This window comes from Ambystoma mexicanum, chromosome 3p, assembly GCF_040938575.1.
Source record: "Ambystoma mexicanum isolate Mex_15411 chromosome 3p, UKY_AmexF1_1, whole genome shotgun sequence".
NCBI lineage: Eukaryota > Metazoa > Chordata > Amphibia > Caudata > Ambystomatidae > Ambystoma > Ambystoma mexicanum.
In genome coordinates, this window is record NC_090925.1 from 796,232,195 (window position 1) to 796,254,163 (window position 21,969).

At 46.6% G+C, this 21,969-nt stretch overlaps 1 protein-coding gene across 1 annotated transcript in view; it reads right to left on the reverse strand.

Annotated features, from left to right (window-relative positions):
* Nucleotides 1–21,969, reverse strand: part of LOC138580896 (interferon-induced very large GTPase 1-like) — a 640,286-nt gene that overhangs the window by 422,592 nt on the left and 195,725 nt on the right. The window contains exon 3 of the mRNA XM_069651803.1: nucleotides 12,871–13,172. Coding sequence (XP_069507904.1) covers nucleotides 12,871–13,165 — 295 coding nt within the window. The 5' untranslated portion in view covers nucleotides 13,166–13,172. The remainder of the gene's footprint in view (nucleotides 1–12,870; nucleotides 13,173–21,969) is intronic.

The following is a 21,969-nucleotide window of genomic DNA, read 5'->3' on the forward strand; positions in this document are numbered from 1 at the left end:
CTCCAACACCAGGTACTTTGGGGTTGCTGAACTATTGGAAAGGCTCTTGTGAACAATATATGGACTGGGCATGTGCTATATCTTTATTCTACAGGTTGCCCAGGTTGGGGGGGAGGGGGGGAGGGGGGGAGCGTCTCCACACAGAACTGTGTCTAATGGTAGGGGCCAGTATTCTGCGAATTGTTCTAACCAACTGCTTTCCTCGTATATCTATTGTTGGTTTCCTTTACAAACTGATTTCTGTGACATTCAAGCGTACAGTTGATGCATTTTAAAGAAATTGAATAGTGATTGTGGTACCAAATAGAACTGTATAGATTTGCCATTGTAGATAACAGTACAAAGTGAGTTATCGTGATATTGTACATAACCGTGAACATTAATTATATAAAGACTGTTTTAACTAATAGTGTGCGGACATTCCTTTGTGGGTGCTTGTGGACTACACTATAATTAAGAACAAGCCTGCATCACCTCCTGAGAAGCTAGGCCCCGATTTCTCAGCCATTGCTACCACCAATAGAGAATCTTGGCTGGGGTACTCTGTGCCTCTGCTCTACCATATAGAGAGCAGGAGTACAGACCCCCCCCCCCCGCCAGTCTTTACAGGGAGGTCAATATATTAATCAAGAAAGACCCCACTGAGGGTCCTGGGAACATTGAAAGATCCGGGAGGTAGGTTCCTATTCCTAAACACTAAACTACATGACCAAAGGGTGTCCCTGGCTTCCTTATATGCCCCGAACACAGGTCAGGAAGCTTTTTTTGAGGCACTAATAGAGACCTTGAGATTCTTATACCCAAAGATGAGGGACTATACGTTTTATTCCCCAGTTCACCGGGGGTTTTGAAGGCTCGACATGGTCCTGGTCTCCAGCTCCCTTATCCAGATGGTTACTTAATATGGGATCCTCTAAAGGGTTCTTTCCGATCAGGCCGCAGTATGGGTCTCATTGGATTTGGGGGTTGTGCTGCATCGCCAACTAAAGCCATGGTGCCGGAATGATTTCATATTAAGAGATGTGGTGAGCAAAGAACACAGACACCCTCAACAACTGTTTCAGAAGAACGATATTGGGGGAATGGATCCCAGAACAGCCTGGGACTCTGCAAAAGCAGTCCTAGGATGCACCATTATCAGTCAATCTGTTGCATTTATGAGGGCCCAGAAAGGGAAGGGGGAGAGAGGGAGAGGGAGAGAGAGATCTCCACAAGTGAGCAAATATGAGCAGTTCTCAGAGGGAGGTTTGGGCAGCCCAAAAGGAATTTGAAGTCCCATCTAACGGATACTGTGGCCCAGGTGCTGCTCTCAGCCCGGCAGTTCTAGTATGAGAAAAGCAATAAAGCTAACAGGCTTCTGGTGGCAAAGCTCTGTAAGCGCTCTCAGCGCAATTATATCCCTGTCCTGCGGGATGACGAGGGGCGAAGGGTCACCTGAAAGGACCCCAAATGACCACTAATTGGGGGCTATATTAGGAAGAGGGGAGCCAATGTCCCTGGGGTGCAGAGTCTGAAGGTGAGGTTTACAGAGAAGTCAGGCCTCCTGAAGCTCTCCGCCGAAGACAGGTAGGCACTGGAGAGGGACATATCGGAGTAAGAGGCATTGGAAGCTATTCAAGGCCTCCCAGATCCCGGGCCCTGATGGCTTTACTTTGCAGTTTTACTAAATGTTTGTGCCGCTGGTGGCTCCTCCGCTCACCAATCCTTTAACAGCTTCTTGGTATCGGGTGCAGTTTCTCACACCATATCTAAATCCATCAAAACACTTTTTCTTAAGCCCAAAACAAACTAATCGGCATACAGGCCTGATTGCACTGCTAAATGTGGACGCAAAGATCTATGGGAAGGTCCTAGCACAGAGCAATTTGTGTTTTTGTCTTTAGACGACCGTAAGGTGTTCAGCAGTATGGACTGGAACTATATAACATGCATTACTCACCGTAATGGCATTTCTGATGGTTTTATCTGCCTAGATTCACATGGTGTGCATATGGTCCGGCATCCAGGGGTAACCGCAGAGTATTGCATCTTGTCTTTCGGGGACCGAAAGAAGACGTCGCCATAGGCGTGTCTGTTACACTATCCCTATCGTGACGTGTAGTGTACCAAAAATCCCACACACGCGAGGTCCCTCCGATTGTATTGTTTCTGCCATGTGGGAGCCCCAGGCTATTGTGAGCGAGTACATGAAGAGAGAAATTAAGACATATATGTTCCTTCCAAGCCAGCGGGGAGGCAGGGAGGGCGCATGTGAATCTAAGCAGATACAACCATCAGAAATGCTATTACGGTGAGTAATGCATGTCTTCTGATGTTTGTTAATCTGCTTAGAATCACATGCTGTGCATAGACTAGCAAGCAGTATCCGGAGTTGGAGGTGGGTTATGAGAAGGAACAGTAGAGAAAAAGATGTCTTAATACTGCTTGTCCCACCTGAGAATCAGATCTAGAATGAGTGTCTAGGCAATATTGTTTTGAAAAGGTGTGTACAGAACTCCAGGTTGCCGCTTTGCAAATGGACTCGAGGGGAACATTTGCAATGAATGCTATGGAAGCCCCCATGCCCAAAGTAGCGTGTTCTCTTGAAGGGAAGTTCTCTCTTAGCAAGAGTATAACAGTGTGATGCATTTGACAATCCACCTTGAGATAGCCGATTTAGAGACAGGATCCACTTCTCTGCCAGCTGCCACTGAAACGAAAAACTGGGTTGTCTTCCTCAGTGGATTTGTTCTTTCCAGGTAAGAACATGACTGCCCTGCGCACATCTAGTGTGTGTAAGCTTCTTTCGGTCATGCTAGTGGGATTCTGGAAGAAAGTGGGTATTTCGATTGATTGGTTCACATGGAACTTTGAAATTAAATTAGACGCTAATCTGGGATGAGTGCGCAGAACCACCTTATCCCTGTGGACTGTAACAAAAAGGGTCTAGGACAGAAAGGGCCTGTAGTTCGTTAACCCTTCTAATAGAAGTGATAGCCACTAGGAAGGCTGTTTTGTAAGTAAGGTCTTTTAGACTTGCTTTATGCATTGGCTCAAAGGGAGATCCCAGGAGTCTGGCTAAAACCACATTTAGATCCCATCCAGGAGCTGGGTGAGAAACGGGGGGATGGATTCTCTTAACCCCTTCCATAAAAGCCTTAATAACTGGTATTTTCCACCACAACACTTTCTGTTGTGACGTAGTGTAGCCTGAGAGAGAAGCTAGATGAACCACTAGGGAATTGAAGACCAGTCCCGAGTCTAACAAATGGGTTAGGTACAGCACAATGTGTGTGGGTGAGCAATCAATGGTATTGAAGCCCTTGGTATTACACCAGATGACAAAGCGTTTCCATTTACTGGAATAGCAATAGCGCATGTTAGGTTTCCTAGATTCCCCGAGTAGGTCCATGCATCTCTGAGGGAGCTGAAGGTGTCCAAACTATGACCTCAGGAGCCAGGCTGCTAAATTCAGAGTTTGTGGGCATGGGTGTGGGGTCTTCCCACCCTCCCCTGTCCTGAGAGAACATGTTGTACGGGCAGGGTCGATTTATGTGGGGGGTGGAGGGGAGGGACATCTCCATTAGATGAGCGAACCAGGGTTGGCGGGCCCACAAGGGGGCACCAGAATCATGGTAACTGGTTCCTGGTGCATCTTGTGCACTATCTTGTTGAGAAGGGGAGTCAGGAGTGGGGGTGGTGGGGTAGGGGGAAAGCATAGGCACATTTCCCTGACCATGCTATCCAGAGTCTGTTCCCCTTGGAATGGTTCTGGGGATACCTGGAGGTGTAGTCTTGGCATTGGGCGTTCTCCTGAGTAGCAAACAGATCTATCTCTGGGAATCCCCATTCTGCGAAGACATTGAAGACGAGGTCTTCGTATAGACGCCATTCGTATTCTAAGGGCAGTGGGAAATCTCTGCTGAGCACGTCCGTCAGAAGATCGAGTTCCCCTGGAACGTGTTGGGACAACAGGAACATCTTGTGATTGAGAGCCCACATCCAAATGTTTTGGGACAGCTTGGATAGCCCCGGAGAGTGTGTGCCCCCTTGTTTGTTTAGGTAATACATGGCTGTGGTGCTGTCTGTCAGGACAGGACCAGAACTGTGTTCCCTTATAGTGGAGTCTGAAAGGCCTTAGTGCCTTGAATACTGCTAACAGCTCTAACAGATTTATATGGTTGGATGCTACTTGTGGGGACCACACTCCATGCACTGTCAGCTGAAGTAGGTGAGCCCCTCCACCCCGTGAGAGATGCATCTGTCGTGAGAGTGGCTTCCACTGCAGGGGTGGTGAAGGTCTTCCCTCGACCACCATTGCAGAGAGAATGAGGGCTGGCGAGACAACTACCAGATCTTCCCATTGTCCGCTGGCCTGACACCACTGGCTGTTGAGCCACTCTTGCATGGAACGCATGCGCAGCCGCGCGTGGGGAACTAAATAAATGCATGATGCCATCATACCTAGCAAACGCATTGCCTTGCGTACCGTCACTTCCCGACTGGCTACATATTGAGGGATCTGAGAAAACATGTTCTGAACCCTCTCGTTGGAGGGGAAGACTTTTGGCTTGACTGGGGTCTAAGCTGGATTTCTTCTCGTTGGAGAATTCTAGATTGAAAAGGAGGTCTATTGTCTTCTGTATATTTCTTAGGCATGTCTCGTAAAACAGTCGTTGAGGTAAGGGTAGACGGGACGGATAGTCTGCGCAGGTGTGCTGCTGCCACTGCCAAGACTTTCGTAAACACCCTTGGCGCCGAGGTAATGCCGAAGGGGAGTACTTTGAACTGATAAGGCTCATGATAGAGGACAAGCACTAAGTATTTTCTGTGCGCCGGCAACATTGAAATATGAAAGTATGCATCTTTCATATCCAATGTTGTCATGTAATCCCCCTGTTTCAACAGTGGAATTACTTCCTGAAAAGTTACCATACAAAACTTTTGAGGTTTGACAAATTCCTTCGCTGGGTGCAAATCTGGTACAGGGCGCATGGTGAGGTCCTTTTTGGGTACAAGGAAGTACACTGAATAAATACCTTTGTTTACCTGAAGAATAGGGACGGCTTCTATGGCGTTCTTTTCCAGACGTACTTCCACCTCTTGCTTTAGGAATTTCAGATCTGGCGTCAGGCGTTTTGTTTTGGGCGGTATGAACTGTGGAGGTCGGGCGAATTCCACGCAGTAACCGTGAGCGACCGTCTTTAGAACTCACTGGTCTGAAGTAATCCCCTCCCATGCCGAAAGGAAAGATGTTAAGCACTCCCCCCGACCGGGGTGACATGGATCCGTAGGTAATTTCTGACCATAGGCTGCAGTACCCCTGTAGTTGGGGCCTCTGCCTTTACCGTGTCGCTGTCCCCTAGGTGAATAGTTGGCGGGGGTGCTGGATGCTTGGTTCGAGTTCCAGTGGTCTCCCGTGTTGTAGATGTTTTGAGCGTAACGGGATTGGCCTCCAAAGGACCGGCGGGAACCGCTTCCCCTCAATGGGGACAGTTTTTGTGTGATCTGTTGCAGGGACAAAAGAGTCGCATGCTCTTATTTGGCAGTCTCCAAAGCATAGTCGACTCCTTTACCAAAGAGATTAGATTCTTCGTTAGGTTTGTTTATAAGAGCAGCTTGGGTTTCCGGCTTGAAGCCCAAGTTTTCGAGCCAAGCGAGCCGTTTAAGCAGAGTTCCCCGAGCCATGGATCTTCCTGCCGTCTTCGCAGTATCCAGAGTGTTCTTTAAAACAGGGGGGGGGGGGCTTTAAGAATGTCCTCAACAAAATCTTGTTCAGGTAGGGATTCTTGGGTGGCATCAAGTGATCAGCTGCCTTCCTTAAGATTGCATTTTTAAGGCCATCTGATCGTCTATTCGTGACGCTTGGTGGGCCGGGGGGGAAGGAGGGGAGTCCACACATAGGACATCTGTGTCCTGATTGTGAGCAGAGTGTGCCTATGGCTCCGTATCAACCAGATGAGTGTCCTCCCAGTTGTGAGTGGCATTCGTCTGGTCATCTGCAGTATAGTCTTGTAGGAAGGCATTCTCTTCTTCCTCATCATAGATATCTTGGTATGTGTTCATTTGTATTTCGCCCTCAGGGTGGGTAGAAATGAAATGGTCCCGAGAAGATTCTAAATTTCCAGGAAATCTTATGATTGACATAGAAAGAGGATCCTCACGAGGTCTCTTGGGTGTATGGTGCTCTGAGAGTGACAATCCTTTCCAGGCGGCCCATGCACAATCTTCATTTTCTTGCCTTTGGCGCCGAAATTTATTAGCAATAGCGCTAGATAAAGGCTCCTGACTATCCTCAGTCTTCACGAGCATCTGGGTGCTGTGGCGCGTCTTCAGATGTGTCTGCGGAACTTTCTTGCGTTTCGACACTTCCTTAGGCATCAACCCCACTGCCGAAGTGATCCTTGCGATACTCCGCGATGTCCGGCGAATCGGGGCGTGCCGTAGGCCTAGCGGTAGAGAGGAGGCCTAGGAGGCAGATTTGACTAGAAGGCCCAATGGTAGATTTTTGTCCTACTGGGGCCTTATGGGGCGTCGGAGCGTCGGATGAGCGCGCTTCGCCGGCCAAATGTGATTTTGAAGTAGCGCCCTTAATTTTCAAAGGCCCTGTCGCAATACGCTGCTGCGGATGCGGGGGAAGGCTGTTGATCTGCAAGATCAGAGAAAACCGTCTAAATTTTCAGTGGTCCTGTTGGCGCTTTCACCAGCTTTGACAAACCTGTCGAAATTGTGGGAGGGGTTGTGCGTTTGGTGAGGGTTTTATGTACGCCCCTGTCGCTGGGTGTTATCCCTGTAGCGTGACTTGCGACAGGCCTGGAAGGGTCGGGGACGGGCATGACAGACCTAGGAGGGTCTGTCGTAAGGTCAATGGCATCCGGTATGGTTGCTTGGTCATCACTGGTGCCCCCTGTCACTTTCGGCGGGTGCGGCGGTGGGGGGGGGGGTATTGAGAAGATCCAGCCCGCGACATGCCAGAGGCGGCCCACCGCTTAACGTGGCGCTCCTTAAGAGTTTTGGGTTGAAGGATTCTACAAGCCGCGCACCGCGCTTCGTCGTGATCAAGGGGTAGACAATTATTGCACTTATCGTGCTCGTCCTTCCACGGGTATCTGACCCTGCAAAAGGTGCAAAACCTAAATGGTGTCCTTTCCATAGCGAAAGGTAATAAAAAAGATCAAAAGATATGACAACCCCACTCTCCCTATTGCGTAGGCCGGCCAGAGGGCCCGGCCACGTGGATGACGCTGCCAGCGGATCTTAGGCGTCGGGGTCCACTGCCGTCGAAAGTTCCCGCAGTCTTTGTCGTAGTATCTTGAAGCACCGCCAAAGTAACTTTAGGGAAATAAACCGACAAAAGTCAGTATAACAAGGATAAACAATGTCTCTTATGAAGAGCTCCGCAATGAGCACCAGTTATCTGGGCGGAAACAATCGAAGGGACCTCGGCGAGCAAGGGATTTTGCGTACACTACACATCACGATGGGGATAGTGTGACAGACACGCCTATGCCGACGTGCCCTTTCGGTCCCCGAAAGGGGAGATGCAATACTCTGCGATGTCGGACCATATGCACAGCATGTGATTCTAACCGATTAACAAACATCAGAAAGAGATGTTATTGCAGTGTTCAAATTTTGGCCCGAAAATGTACCCAATTTCTTATGGCCAAAATGAATGTCAGACAGCTGTCCCAGCCAAGCCAAATAGAAAGGGGAGAAGGCAAGGCTGCCCGCTTTCACCTCTTATTTTTGCCCTGGCAATGGAGCCCCTAGCCCAGCACATCTGGAATAATCCCTGGATTTCGGGAGTCAACTGACAGGACACTGCTCAGAAATTGCTGCTGTATGGCGATGATGTACTTTGCCTTATCTCGAATCCCTTTGGATTGTTGCCAGAAATGATTTAGACCATAGACTTATTTGGGGGAAGTGTTAGTTCTGTATTAACCCAGAAAAAAAATGAGGCCTAAATATCACTGAGACCCAGGCGACTATAGTCTCTCTGGGAACAGTTGGCATATCACTGGTCACCGGACAAGCTCCCATACTTAGGGGTCACAATCAAAGCCTCATATGACCTATTGGCAGGAGCTAATATAGCGGGTTTGTTAAAAGGCTCGAAAGAGCAATTAGGACGATGGGACCAGCAAGAAATGTCCGGCTGGGCAAAATCCGGCCAGTAAAAATGACCTCACTACCAATACTCCTGTATCCTTCCCAGGCGCTACCCATGAGTGTGCCAGCTAAGGACCAAGAAGAGCTCCAGAGAGCCATCACTAAGTTTGTTTGGGCGGGGAGACACCCACAAATCCCTAGGAAGGTCCTGTTGTCACCTCCCTGTCTGGGTGGGCTCATTGTTCCATCAGTGTGAAATTATTTTCTGCCAGCGCAACTCACCTCTATGTTAGATTGGCCATGAGAGACCCGAACTGGAAGGACATTGAAAGCAAAGAATTGTTAACCCATTAGACGACCTGGTCTCCCATTTCTCTTGCCCACGACAGCTACCACCCTGGGGCACTGGGGATGGGGCGTGCCACCTGATGGGAATTACAAAGGGGCCAGGCCAACTCACGCTGGTGCTACTGTCACGATCCGACCCGGGAGGATCTGGGATCGAGGAAGCACTCTCAGAACTCGCCGTCATGTATTTTCCTAAAGCGTGGCGAGCAGTCTAGTTATTTTCGACATGGCCGCCGGCAGCAGCTAATTTCACGCAGCTGAGGACGCGGAGCTTTGCGTTGCAACCCTTCTGTTCGGGTTAGTTTACACTTGGGTGTGTATGCTCCGGTTACACTCCTGTCCTTTTGTGCTTTCTGCTAACTCTCACCCCCTAGCCTTTTCCCTCAGCAACCTCACGCGCTCCACGCATCTATGATTCCCTTCCCTCACTGAGACGGACTCTATTCTGGTCTCACTCTCCCTTCTTGCCACGCCCTCCGCAGCCCCGGCTTTTGCTTTCTTCCTGTGTTTGAGACTTGAGACAGACCTCACTCCGGTCTCTTCCTCTTGGGTCAGAATCTTTCATACCCGTTTGTCTTCACTCCTATTACTTTCTACTGAGCTCTGGTGCTTGCTGGGACTTGCTGTCACAACTATACTTACCAACCAACTTGGATACGAAACATTGTCACGTCATCTGGATTCCATATGACCATCAACAACTCCCCACGGTTTTTGCCTCGGCTTTTCCCTGAATTGGGGGCGGGCTCCCTGGAGTCCCCGCTGCCGGGCAAACCGCCCTCAAAGGCAAAGTGGCCTCCGCGGGAGCTCGTCCCCATCTCTACCAGAAAGTGAGGAAAGGAAAGAAGGAAGCTGACATTCCGAGAAGGAGGAAGAAGAAAGACTTTACAACTGAAGAATCAACTAAATCCTCAGGTGAGGAGGGGGCTCACGATACTTGTATGGTGATTACTGACAATCCAGCCGTGCATGAGAGCTACATAATCCTGAGTTCAATCCTGGTATGGCTAAGGAGGGGGTTTGCAGCATGGGACAGATACACAGCACTAAGACTTGGGGACCTATTTAAAGAGGGAGAACCCTTAACCTTACTCAAACAAAGTTCGGCCTGGGTGAAACAGAGCGATTTCCATACATGCAAATCAGACACCATCATAAACCCAGCTATTAAAAGGGGGGCAGTTTGCACCCGCTGGGGGTTGGAAATTGTGGCGCAGGAGGGGAGGAGATTTGGGCGGGTTTCCCTTTCATACAGACTCTTGTGAGGAGCAGGAAGGGGGGCGGGCGGAAGAGGAGGGCGGGGGGACTCCCCCCCCCCCCCCCCCCTTACACGATTCATGATTAAAATGGAGCGCAACATCGGCCAGGAATATATTTCTTAAGAATCCTGGGATAGGATCTGGCAGCGTACACACAAAAACTCAAGTACACATATCAAAGAGGAGGCCATCAAGACAGGTGGTATCTTACACCAGTAAGGCTCCACAAGATATCTCCTGAAATTTCAAACTACGGTTGTGATTCTGATACATATGCAGTGGTCATGCCCGGTGATACAAATATATTGGAAGGAGGTGTTGGCGCAGATTAGGGAAATCACTGGCACTGAAGTTGGGCTAAGCTCCTTGATCGTTCTCCTGGGGGGCGTCCCGGAGGGTTCGCTCCTGCTTTCAGGTCCGCGAGCGAAGCCAATCACACAACTGTTGCTCGCAACCAAGGTAACAGGGCTTGCTTTTGGAAGACGCTGGGGGGAGGGGGTCTTTGCCTACTTGTGGACCAAGGTCTGGCAGATCTTAGCAATGGAGAGAATCACAACAGTCTTATCCAACACGACACCCAAATGCATACTGTGAGAAACCTGAAGGGGCCTCCCTGACCAGTCCTCCGGGGTCTGGCATCCAGGTGGCCAGGACATGGCCATCGTTATTGGATCCAGTCCCTGGGGGTGGACAAGTGAGGGAGGATCACCTGGATGGTGTATCTTCGGGGAGTGGAAGTGGGACAGACGGGTCAGACGCAGTATCCCCTTCTTGTAACACCTTTTTCCCCCCGACCTACCCTGTAGGATACTCAAAACACTCTACCCCCACCCCTTCTCCGACACGAACACACTTTGCACACCATGGAAGACGACAAACACCAAATCTGTTTAACCAACATGTCCCAACACCAGGGTCTGCCAAAGTCAGGCAATTGACCAGGATCACACACACCTGATGGCCCTTTCCCTTCCCCACAGGGATTAAAAGGTGGAGCACCAAGAGCACAATACGAACAAGGCAGACCGCATGACAAGACAGCTATCCAGGCACGGCAGTTCCAGAGAAGGAGAAAGAAGGCGAATATCTAAAGGCTGATGAGTAGAGAAGCAACCTTGCCCTTTCCAACCCAGATCCGCAAGACCTCCACAGAAGGAATCGTAAGGCCGCGGACAAGAGCTCAGGTGTGTTGCAGCAGATGTCAACGGTACACGGAGCGTACCAACGCTGATAAGCAGGACCGAGGGAGACGCCCGCTACCATGGTACCGGCCTTGACTCCAGATGCAAGGAAAGCCAAGCGGTTCATCACAGCCGCTGAGTCGAGGGGTGTACCGATAAGAAACCGAACTCTGTTGAAAGAAAGTCACAAAGCGGCACATTGAGAAAAGTCCAAAGAACCGTAAATTGTTAAGGGAAGACCAGCTGCAGAGGGAATCAGCACCACCTGGGTGCTCACTCGATAGACTGCTTAATCCCATGTTGAGTGAAACTACTGATACCAGAAGGCCATAAGAGAGCCGCTTAGAAAGGTGAAAGTGGTCATACAGGGTTCTAGCAAAATCCCTGTACAGTCGAAAGTCTTTGACCGACAAACTGTTGAGAAAGCAAGGGAAGTGAATCTCGCATCAAGAGAAAGCAAGGTAAGTGAATCCTGCATCAATAGAAAGCAAAAGGAAATATCAAGTGGCAAAAATGAACCAGATGGAGGGATGCCAATAAAGAGGGGCAAAGTCTGAAGTCCCAAGAAACAGTGTGTTGCCAAAAGTGAACACGTCACAGGGAGGTCCACGGGACACTGTTTAAATAGACATTATGATTGTTGAATGCCAAGGAGAAAATCTTTGCAAAAGCCACAGTGAACCCGACAAGAGGGAGGCAAACGTTCAAAAAGGATCTGAGCCCAGAAGAGGGAGATCTAGAGGTGAGAAGCCATCACCCCAACAACATGTAAAGGCAATTTGAGAAGTTATTTTTCAATATAAGCTGGAGTGAACCAAACAGGAGGGAGGCTGATACTTGAGAGGGGTCTGAGCCCAGAACAGGGGGACCCTGGGGTGAAGAATCATCTCCCCTCAAGTGTAATCCAAAATAAACGTTTTGTTATTATCTTTGGAACCTATTAGGCCCTCAGAAGCACAAAAACTAAGCCCTGAAGGTCCCGATATCAATAGGAGCCGTTTTGGGATCCAAGCCCGGAAGAGGGGGTCCAGGGGTAAGCGTAATCACCCAATGTATACAATTGAAAGGAACTTTTTGTTTGTTATTTTGGAGCCTATCAGATCCTCGGAGGCCAGAGACTTTTTGTAGAAAAGAGACCACCGACGGCTCTGATACCAGAAGCAGAACTGTCACTTCATGCTGGGAAAGCTCAAGTCTGTGCTGTGCTCAGAAGTCCCACCTTGTCCCGTGCTCAAAACGTGGGGGAAGGGAGACCGCCCTCCCCCCAGCACCCCGCTCCTCCCCAGCTACGGCATCCTGACTTATTATTTGTGAACACCTTTCTTTCTTGTGAATCCTATCCCACACTCCTTTTGGTATTTAGTTGTAAGGATTGGTGAAAGGCTTTTTAGTATATGTTGATTTGATGGTCGTAGCCTGCTCCCATCTTAGATGTAGGTTTAGATTAAGGGTTTTTCCATCCTACCTATACAGTTTAATAAACACCCTTGAACTGTGATCACTCGTGTCTGTCTATTCTTGATACCATGCCTTCCTTACAAAACTAACCTTGGCTCCTTTCATAGAATGCAGAGCCTAAGTCTCCTGTGAGGAACCAGAGGGGACGAGGCAGGGCGAGAACTGGGTTGTTGGGGAGGCTGGGCCTGTTGAGGCAAGGATGGACAGAAGGAAGCGTTTTTTGGCCATGATACATTAAGAGGATGAATGGACTATGGGAGGTGTACTATTCATTAGATATTGAGGAGCAACTGTGAGAGACCAATTCTCCCCCACTTTTTTTTTTCTTTCCTTGTCGGTATGGGAGGGGATGGGGGGGGGGTTAAATATGTCACAAGTTAATATTGTTCTCTTGTTGTGATCTTGCAATCCTGTGACAGTAAAAACTAAACACAGCTTAGAAAAAGAAAATAAAGAATAAAAAAGAAAAAGTAATCACCTGTCAAGCATTTCTATTTCATGTAACGTTATTTCTGCAGTATATCACTTACCGTCCATGGAATCTTCTAGTACATGAACCAGGTCTGGAAAAGACTGGCGCAAGTTTTTTAAACTCTCCAGAAATTGCTGACAAGCTGCTTCCCCTCTCTGAAGTACGGTATTCAGTACTGCTCGCACTCTTTTCTCAGGGTCGGATATCTCGCTTAGCCTGAAATACTCTTCCTGTGTAATAAGAAGCAGGCAGTCCAGTTCATCTAGGACAGCATCAGTATCACTCTTCAAGATTTCTGTGAGTTTTCGGCGTAAGCGTCGAATAGTCTCAGCGCGCTTGCCAACAGAGGCCATCGCAATTCTATTGTTAAAGAAACATGAAAAAGAACAGAAATATCTTACTTCGGATTCAACTGTAAATCTTGTTTCTTGTGCACAGATTCAAAGGCTTTCGAACAATAAATAAATTGACATCTACTGTGATTAAATGGTTCTATGTGATATTTCAGAATATTGAAGACCGAACACAAGTTTTTTCGGTCGATTTTGTGCGGCCCTCAATATGCCTAAATATCTCATAGCACGATTGCCAACCCACACCCATTCCCTCCGCCACCCCACACTCCCCCCCCCCCCCCAAACTGCCAAAATTTGTGTCAAGCAGGGGTTTCAGCCCCCAAACTCCCCCCCCTTAGCTCCCTATCCTCTGCTTTTCGCCCCAACAGGCTTTCTCACCACAAACACACTGACAACATTCAAACAGGCAGACCACTCCCCGCCGCCCTCCCCAAACATTACTCGCACATAGCCACACAGCACTCACAAAAACTAAACACCTCGGCACCAACAACGTCCCTCTCCTGGCTCTGATGTGCCAGTCAGCTCTTGACAGTTTGATTTATAAAGACCGTTCAGAGCAGTCTCTGTGCAGTCTTTCTAAATCAGTCTTTGAAGAAATCGATTTGACTAAAACAATATCTTAATTTAGTAACAATTAAATGACTGTGGACACACCAGTCAAGGGAGAACAGGACCACTGGGGAAAGAGGGGACCACCAGCTCTCTGATGCAACCCATAGAGGTAACAGGGGGGTCCCCCAGAGGCTCCACAGAGACATTGAGCCCATGCGCCTTCTACAGATAGCTAGTCATCTGAGAATCTATAGCCATATTAGAAAGCTCATACACAAAGACAGTGGAGGAGGAATACAAACACTGCTTTGCTTGCGCTAGGTCGGCACTTCGATATGCAGGGCAGGAGTAGCAAGGTATTGCGCGCCCAAGGAGAGTCCGATGTGGATCACAGACCGGACTCTAAAGCAAAACATTTGGCTGAGACAGGAATAGCGCTGTACAGCGAATGTGAACTGCACCATTCCATTAAAGGTGCACAATCCGAGAAAGGACAGCCAGTTCCCAGTGAACATGCCAGAAAGTGTCGGACTTGGAAAGCCAATCCCTCATGATCTTGGCAGGGAGAGCAGGAAGACGCCATGACTTTCCACTGCGACATAGCCATGCTCGACCTGGACAGAAAGCAAAGTAAACCATTGGAAAACTCCTGTACTTTGGTGTTAAGGGTGGGGAATGGTCTGCCCAAAAAGAAAAAAAGCAGGTGGGTACGTGAGGCCAGGGCAAGCAGGGCCAGTGATAGCAAGGAAGGAATGGGGAGCCAATCAGAGCACATATTGTCCCAATCACCCCATTACCCACAGTGTAAAAAGCAGTCAGTCTGCACTAGCTTTTTAGTGGAGAGGACAGTGTTCCTGGGAGATGGAAAGGTGTGGCCAGAGAGAGAAAGACAGAGCAAGCGCAATAGCAGGAGTGAGAGCAGGACGACACAGAGGATGCAGTGGCAGGCGGTAACGGAAGAGCAGGAGAAACAGAAGAGGGCAAGAAGTGAAAGGAAATGACCATGATAGTTACCAGAGTGGTTACACCTCCAAAAAACGATAGTGATCTGGGGCCCAGGTGTCGAAATCAGTCTACAGTGGAGGGCATGCTGAACCCTAGGGAAAACAGCCAGCAGGGCCTGGGCAAAGGGTATCAGAAAGAGTGCTAAAGCAAGTCAGAGCCACTGAGTCTGAAGGGCCACTATACCCCCCCCCCCAGGGCTAGCAGTAGTAGAAACGGGGTGGTGGTCAGACAATGATGGCAAGGAGCTGGGTATCAGCACTTCCCCAAGACATGAGAGCGAGTACCCATGGAAAGATCGAAAACAATTTTGATGTTGACCGAGGCAGGCTATGGATGGGAATATCAACTGTAGTTGCCCTAGGCGGTACTCAAGACCAAGAGACCCTAGGGAAGGGGCAGAACTAAGCACACTCTAGGCCCTTCATGACACAAGGTGCAACAAACACAAGAGGCCATCAACAGTCTCAGGATGCAACGTGGCTAAAACACAGGCACTGAAAAGCAAGCAGTGTCCTAGAGGACCAGACCCCAACCATAAAACAAACATTGATGGGGTCATTATACCTCAACTGCGACAGAGTGTCTGTTGAACTGTGGCCTGAAAGTAATGCCTTTGGGACCCAGCTATCTGAAATAGGGCCTGGATTTTGGCCTCGGGACAACAGGCACTTATGGACTCAGGAATACATCGTTTTATTTCACCCATCACAACGTCCTTTTGATCTTTATTGCAGGAGTCTTCTACATCCCTCTGGGGTTCTCCCAACCCATCCTTGTCATACTGATGCTTGCGGTATTTGGGCCACAAGGCTGTCGGAACCTAGGAAGGGGTGGAGGGAAACCTTTTAGTTTACTCCCCTTTTTCCCCAGAAGGCTTTCTATGGTTTGAAACAAATTTAAACCTGACTAATGAACACACAATATCAAACCCAACAAGGTTAAGAGGCATTTTTAAAGCCAATTTGGATTACATTTATACATCGAAGAAGCTAAAAATGGAAATAAAATCATTTTTAGTGATACCAACACAAAGTGACCATAATAAGCTTGTGATAAAGTGGGCATCCACCCATGAGACCCTAGGAAAACTAAGTCTCCCTAATATACAAATTAACAACGGTGGGAACAGATTACGAATTTCAGAACACCAGATCTGTAACATCGAAAATAGATTCACAAATTCCACTAAAAAGGGCAAAGATATGGTTAATTATGAATGGTTGCTGGTACCTTTCATGACAAAGACGAATCTAAGATCAATTCAGAAAATGACACACTCACAATGCACAAATGGTGCAAAGGAAAAAACAATTACGTAAGAAGATAAATGAAACAAGAAAATTTGCAGCAGACGAAAGAACGACAGCAATTACATTATTAAAGCAACAATATCGAAATTGGCTCAAAAACAAACAAGCTAATTTATCTCAGAAAGATGCCGTGTCTATGCTTGTGGCACTAAAATAATAGCACAAGGGAATTATGGAAAATGTTGAATTGGAACTCAAGCTCAACAGAAGAGGATTATGGATTTGCCAGAAAAGGAATGGATAATATACTTGACAGATATATATATATATATATATAAAAAATAAGGCAACAGAAGAAAAAGCAAACTAAAGAAATATGGCACATTAAATGGTATTATGATGAAGTATTGAAGCACATACAAGGACTGAACAATTCGAGAGCCCCTGGTCCCGACGGACTTAGCAATGAGATGTTAAAGAAATTCCCCAAAGTCTGGACTAACATAAGTATGCAAATCTTTACACTTGTTTCAGAATTGAATTATATTCCGGAAACATGGATGTCAGCTACCCAGATACCAATTTCCGAACATGGTGATAAGAAACAGCCTAGTAACTACAGGCCTTTAGCCTTGCTTGACCCTTTTGGAAAAGTCTTTGCAGCTTTTTTGTTAAAGAGTGCGCGTTTGGGCTAACTCTAGCGGAAGACAAGATCCACGTCAAACTGGATTTACAAAGAATGTGGGACCAAACATCTGTAACGCTCACCTGATTCCCGTAGAGGCGCCGGTCTTGACTGGGCATATACCGTATCTTCAAAGGTGATGTGTAACACACGGCTGGCTCTTTGGGCTGGACCTCTGTGCACTGTATGTCTGACTCGAAGGGTAAGATGTCTGCAGATAGAAAATATGGGATTAAGGAACTGGGTTATTGAATGTCTCTCTCTTCTTCCCTTTCTCTTCTCCTGTAGAACCCCAAGGGTTAACGCTCTCACCTTAGGTAAGTGAACGCCGTGCTCTCCATCTGCCTCGGGGCAGGGTGCTGTAACCAGTTTCTTCACTGGATAAGGGGAGCAGGCCTCTTGACTTCAGAGGACTGCTGTCCGTCGTTTACTGCACGAACGGTAAGTTTTGAGTAATTCTAATGTCTTTAAAGTCTTTAGTAATGATGTTTCTTGTTTTGCAGGGTTCCGGCGATGGCGGATGACGGGCTGAAGTGAGTTGAAGATGGAGCCCGTGTGATGAATAGAAGCGCCTGGAAGCACGTAAGTAAGCGCTTGTTGCCTGCTTCACGATGCGCTCTAACTGTCTTTTTATTTTGCAGGTACAAGTTCGGAGCGGCTGCAGGGTGCCGGAATACCCACTGGGTTAGATGTGGAAAGGAGTAATGGCACGTGAGTATTAAAGTTCCCCAATGTCTTTAAACGCACCTTGTTTTGTCTTTCAGATGCGGGATGCAGCGCCGAAGGCCTCCGGAGCGTGCAAAGAGTTGGTAAGCTTTTGTCTTTCAGATGCCGGAATGCAGTGTGAAGACCTCCGGAGCGCACGAAGAGTAGGTAAGCCTTTGTCTTTCAGATGCCGGAATGCAGCGCGAGGCGTTGGTGACAGCCGATGGACCAGGTAAGTGAAGAGCTGTCACTGAAGACCGTAATGCTAACCTGTTCTTTCTTGTCTTTATAGGTGTTGCTGAAGACTGGATTCAGGATGGTAAGCCTTTTTCCTTAGGCCCAGGATCAGATGCAGAAGGCACGATGAGCGTTCTGCTGCAGAGGATGCAGAATAACGCAAAGCAAGATTCATCCATCGGGTGTGGTTTAAATAGCCTCCTGTAGTGCTTAGGTGTCTCCTTCCACAGCCACGCCTAGGTAAGAAAAGAGTTCCTGCTTTCCAGAAGAGTTCCAGTGTTCTGAATCTAGGGAGTGGCTCCTGCCCCACCCAACAGGAAAAGTAGTTCCAAACAGAAGAGGATCAGAGGCTCAACTGGCAGGCAAGTAAGCAGCATGGTCTGCTGCAGGTAAGTCCACCCAAGCATTATGAGCCCGGCGCTTCCAGCGCTGGGACTGGGCATATTTATGAGCCTGGTGCCACTGGCGCCAGGACTGGGTCCAAAAGGTCCCAATTGGGACTGGTTGGCACTCGGAACCTGGGTTATGGATCTGCTTCCAAGGGAGTTGGGAAAACCCTGACCTTTTGGAAGCAGAGATCATGACAACATCAACTTAATCATACTGCAACATGCTAAAACTGGAAGCCTTAAAAACAAAATCATCAACGCATGCGGCCTTTGTTGATTTACAACTCGCTTTTGATAGCGTTAATCGGCAGAAACTGTGGGACAAACATAAGAGGTGGAAATGCCATACTGAAATATTGGAACCTATAAAAGCCCTATATACAGATACGAACATAAGGGCAAGGCTCTCTAAAGACGGATCAATAACAGCTCCGGTAAAAACCAATAATGGGCTTAAACAAGGTTGTCCTTTGGCGGCCACACTTTAACTTAAACCCGTCAGACATTTTTGAAAATCAAACCGAAATAATTGCAAACCCTCCGAGCCTGAATGCTGCAGCAGTCCCATACATCCTATAAGCAAATGATATAGTTATATTAGTTAAGACCCGTAGGGCTGCAAAAAAAGATTGGTTAAATTGCAGGAATATGTTGATGTATATGACATGGTAATAAATATTTTTAAAAAACCAAGTCATGACTCTGGCGCCTCAACAAAGAATAAGACCAAAAACCTTATCAATCAATATAAAAGTGAAAAAGATTGAAACAGTAAAAACGATAAAATACCTTGGAGTCTGTATAAATGAATCAGAAGAAGAAAAACAGTGGACGGATAATCTAAAAGAACAAGGCACGGATCACTTTCTCGCCAAGGACTGATAATCCACAAACAATTTGGTCAATACTCCATGAAGCAGATTATTAACTTCTATGGGCAGAAAGTTATTGCAATATTAAGTTATGGAGGGGAATCCATGTTGAATATCCCAAGACTTATATGGAATCAGATCGAAGGGATTTTCTGGCGTAAGATCCTCAATCTATCAAGAAAATATCCAATATCGAGGATACGATTTGAATTGACTGTCCAATCAATTAAATCTATAATATCTTGAAAGTATTTGTGCCTCTAATGAAAGGGTATCAGTGAAGAATATATCCCATCAATTAATATCTTGAGAAAGAAGGAAAAATCTGCCAATAGAGTTGCCTTGAATCATTGGAAGGAAGCTTGTCAGAAAATACTAATGAATACTGAATTAAGCATTGAAACATTGATAAACAGACCACTACAGGTAAAAAAAATAAAAATCAATCCAGTATAATGATTGGGTAAAGACCAATAACGAAAAAACACATTATATGAACATAATAGAAATAAGAGCAATAAATGAATTACCGCAATATTTGAATACTTTCCCATGTAAAAAGATGATACCTTTTGCCGACTCCGGCTTAATGGGATGCCTACACGAGAATATTTTGCCCAAACAAAACGAATACCAGAAAATGAGGCTTATGTCAATTCTGCCAACAAAAAGATCAAGTCGAATCTTGTTATCATATCTTTATGGAATGCCCTGCACTTAGTGAATTAAGAGAACAATTTGCAAATATTGTATCCATTGAAAGAACACAATATGGTCGTAATTAAAGATGGACACAAATAACAGGCACTGATTTTGGAATGAAATAATGAAGAATATGGGAGAAAACAGGAAGAATTCAATACAATGAAATATGCAGCAATAGAAAGAATGAATAGCTTAAGAACAACACTAGAAAACCGACTGAGGGGTTTGCGGCAAAAGGACAAAGCACAGAATGTTCCTATTCTTTTCTTTGCTATTTTGTTTATTTTTAAAAGAACCTTTGATATCTCTGTGATTTTAGAAGACATGTAATGGATGAATGTAAAACGTTTGTATGCAAAGTATATTATCATTTATTTTTTTTAGTCACAAAGTTGTTTGTAAAGAAAAACAGTGTGATCTCCAGGTGTTCTATTCATCCATCTTTGTGAGATGGAAAGATGGATGAAGCTTGGAGAAAACTAAAATAATTGGAACACATTAGCCAATAGAACTACACTTCTACGCACAAACATTTCCCCCCAATGTATGTACAACTAAGTTAATGATGCTGGGACTTTTACCATTTTGAAATTAGCACTGGCAAAAACAGTCTCTTTTGATCGTAGTGACGCTCAAAACACATTTGATAACCAAGAGTTAAGATGTGCAACAATCACCTACAAACTGAAGTAAAAACGGGATAAGGGAGATTGCTCACAAAGGCATTTCAATTCTTACAGGAAAAACATGAGCACAACAATCTATTTTATGGAACCAGTCAGTGAAGAACCTAAAAACAAACCACCTCTTCTCTTTTGATCCAAAATGAAACTTTGAATGCCTGGTGGTGGACCAGCTCTCTTCCTTCCTGCAACCCTAGCCATGCATCTTGAAGGATGATTCAGCAATTCTGTAATGGGTAGGTGGTCTTCAGCTCCCCCTTTCCCATTCTCCCAGTTCCCTTTCACAACCCCTTCTTGCAGAGCAGAAAGGGAGAACACTGAGAAAAAGCACCAGATGAGAGCAGTAGATACAGCTCTACCCACAACGATTTTTAAGGGGCTTTATTCAGATGCTTTGCAGTCAAGTATAAAGTAGGTTTTTACCTAGTCCAACCTTTTTACCTCTAAGTAAAACAGTGAAAATGATTTCTTTTCTCCACATCGTTATGTGCAACTTCCTTCATTTCCACAATTTCATTTGCCCAGCTGATGGAGATCTGTAGCACTCGGAGAGTTCATAAACTTCAGTAGCCATTTTGGATCAAGACTGGAGTTTCCTGAAAGGCCCACTGTGTTGGCTCACGTCTTGTCGGCTGCCTTACCAGCCCAAGCCAGTTTAGCATCTTCTTCATTACAGCCGCTCTGGACACTTTGCCGAGCGTGGACATGCAGGGTCCCATGGAGAGAGCGGTTTCCTTTTCACACATTCCTTTGCGCCAGCTCTCTAGCTCCGCTTTACTTTTCTCTGCAAGGGTCACGCCTGGCAACCAGGAACCAACGGTTTTAGTATGTTCTCTCCAGGGTGTTTAGAGTTCCCTCTTGATCTAGACGCAATTCCACAAGTGCCCCCACTGACCGATGGCACCCAACAACCAGGTTTTGATTGACGTGAGTTCTTCCTGCCCAAATTGGGGCACTGATGATCAACAATCATTTATTTGCTTAGGATTACATCCCACAGGACCAGTGTGTCTAGCTTAAGGCCATATCTTCTGATGCTATGTTCCTATACTCACAAGGTGGTAGGCAGTGCTAAGATTTTGAGGTGGCAGTATTTTACTCCACATTTTCAAAATTTGAGAGTAAATGTGATTCTAACAGTAAAAATGACTTTTCTCCTTTGCAAGAAAGTAAAATGTATTCGACATCCACCCGACGTGTGCAAAAACTGTATGGAATCATTACTATGCGTCATCTTTCTGCATTGCGACAGAATACAGCTTTCATTATTTCTCGAAGGTCTGGCAATTTGATCTTCCTGTATATATTTAAATGTTGAAAACACAAAAACCTACCCAATTGCATAGTAAAGCAAACACGAATTGTATTGTGTGTTTTGAGGTTCGATAGCAGAATTGTCTTTTGATGTTTAATGAAAGTCCTCATTTCCTGGAGCTATTACTACCCAACGGTATGCCATTGTTATGATACAACAGTGCAGAGAGGCGACTCCATGCTAAATTCTATATCTAATCTCATGGTTAATAGCGCTTTTGGTAAAGTGCTATACATAGAACAAAGTTATCACAATTATCACCAAACCGAAGTCAGTACTCCTTTATCAACCTCGAAAGGCACAGTTGGCCTTGCCGGGATTCGAACCTGCTACCTACAGATCACGCACAGACCGCAGCAATGAGTAGTCAACCGGCTGAGCTATCTTATTGGCGAACATC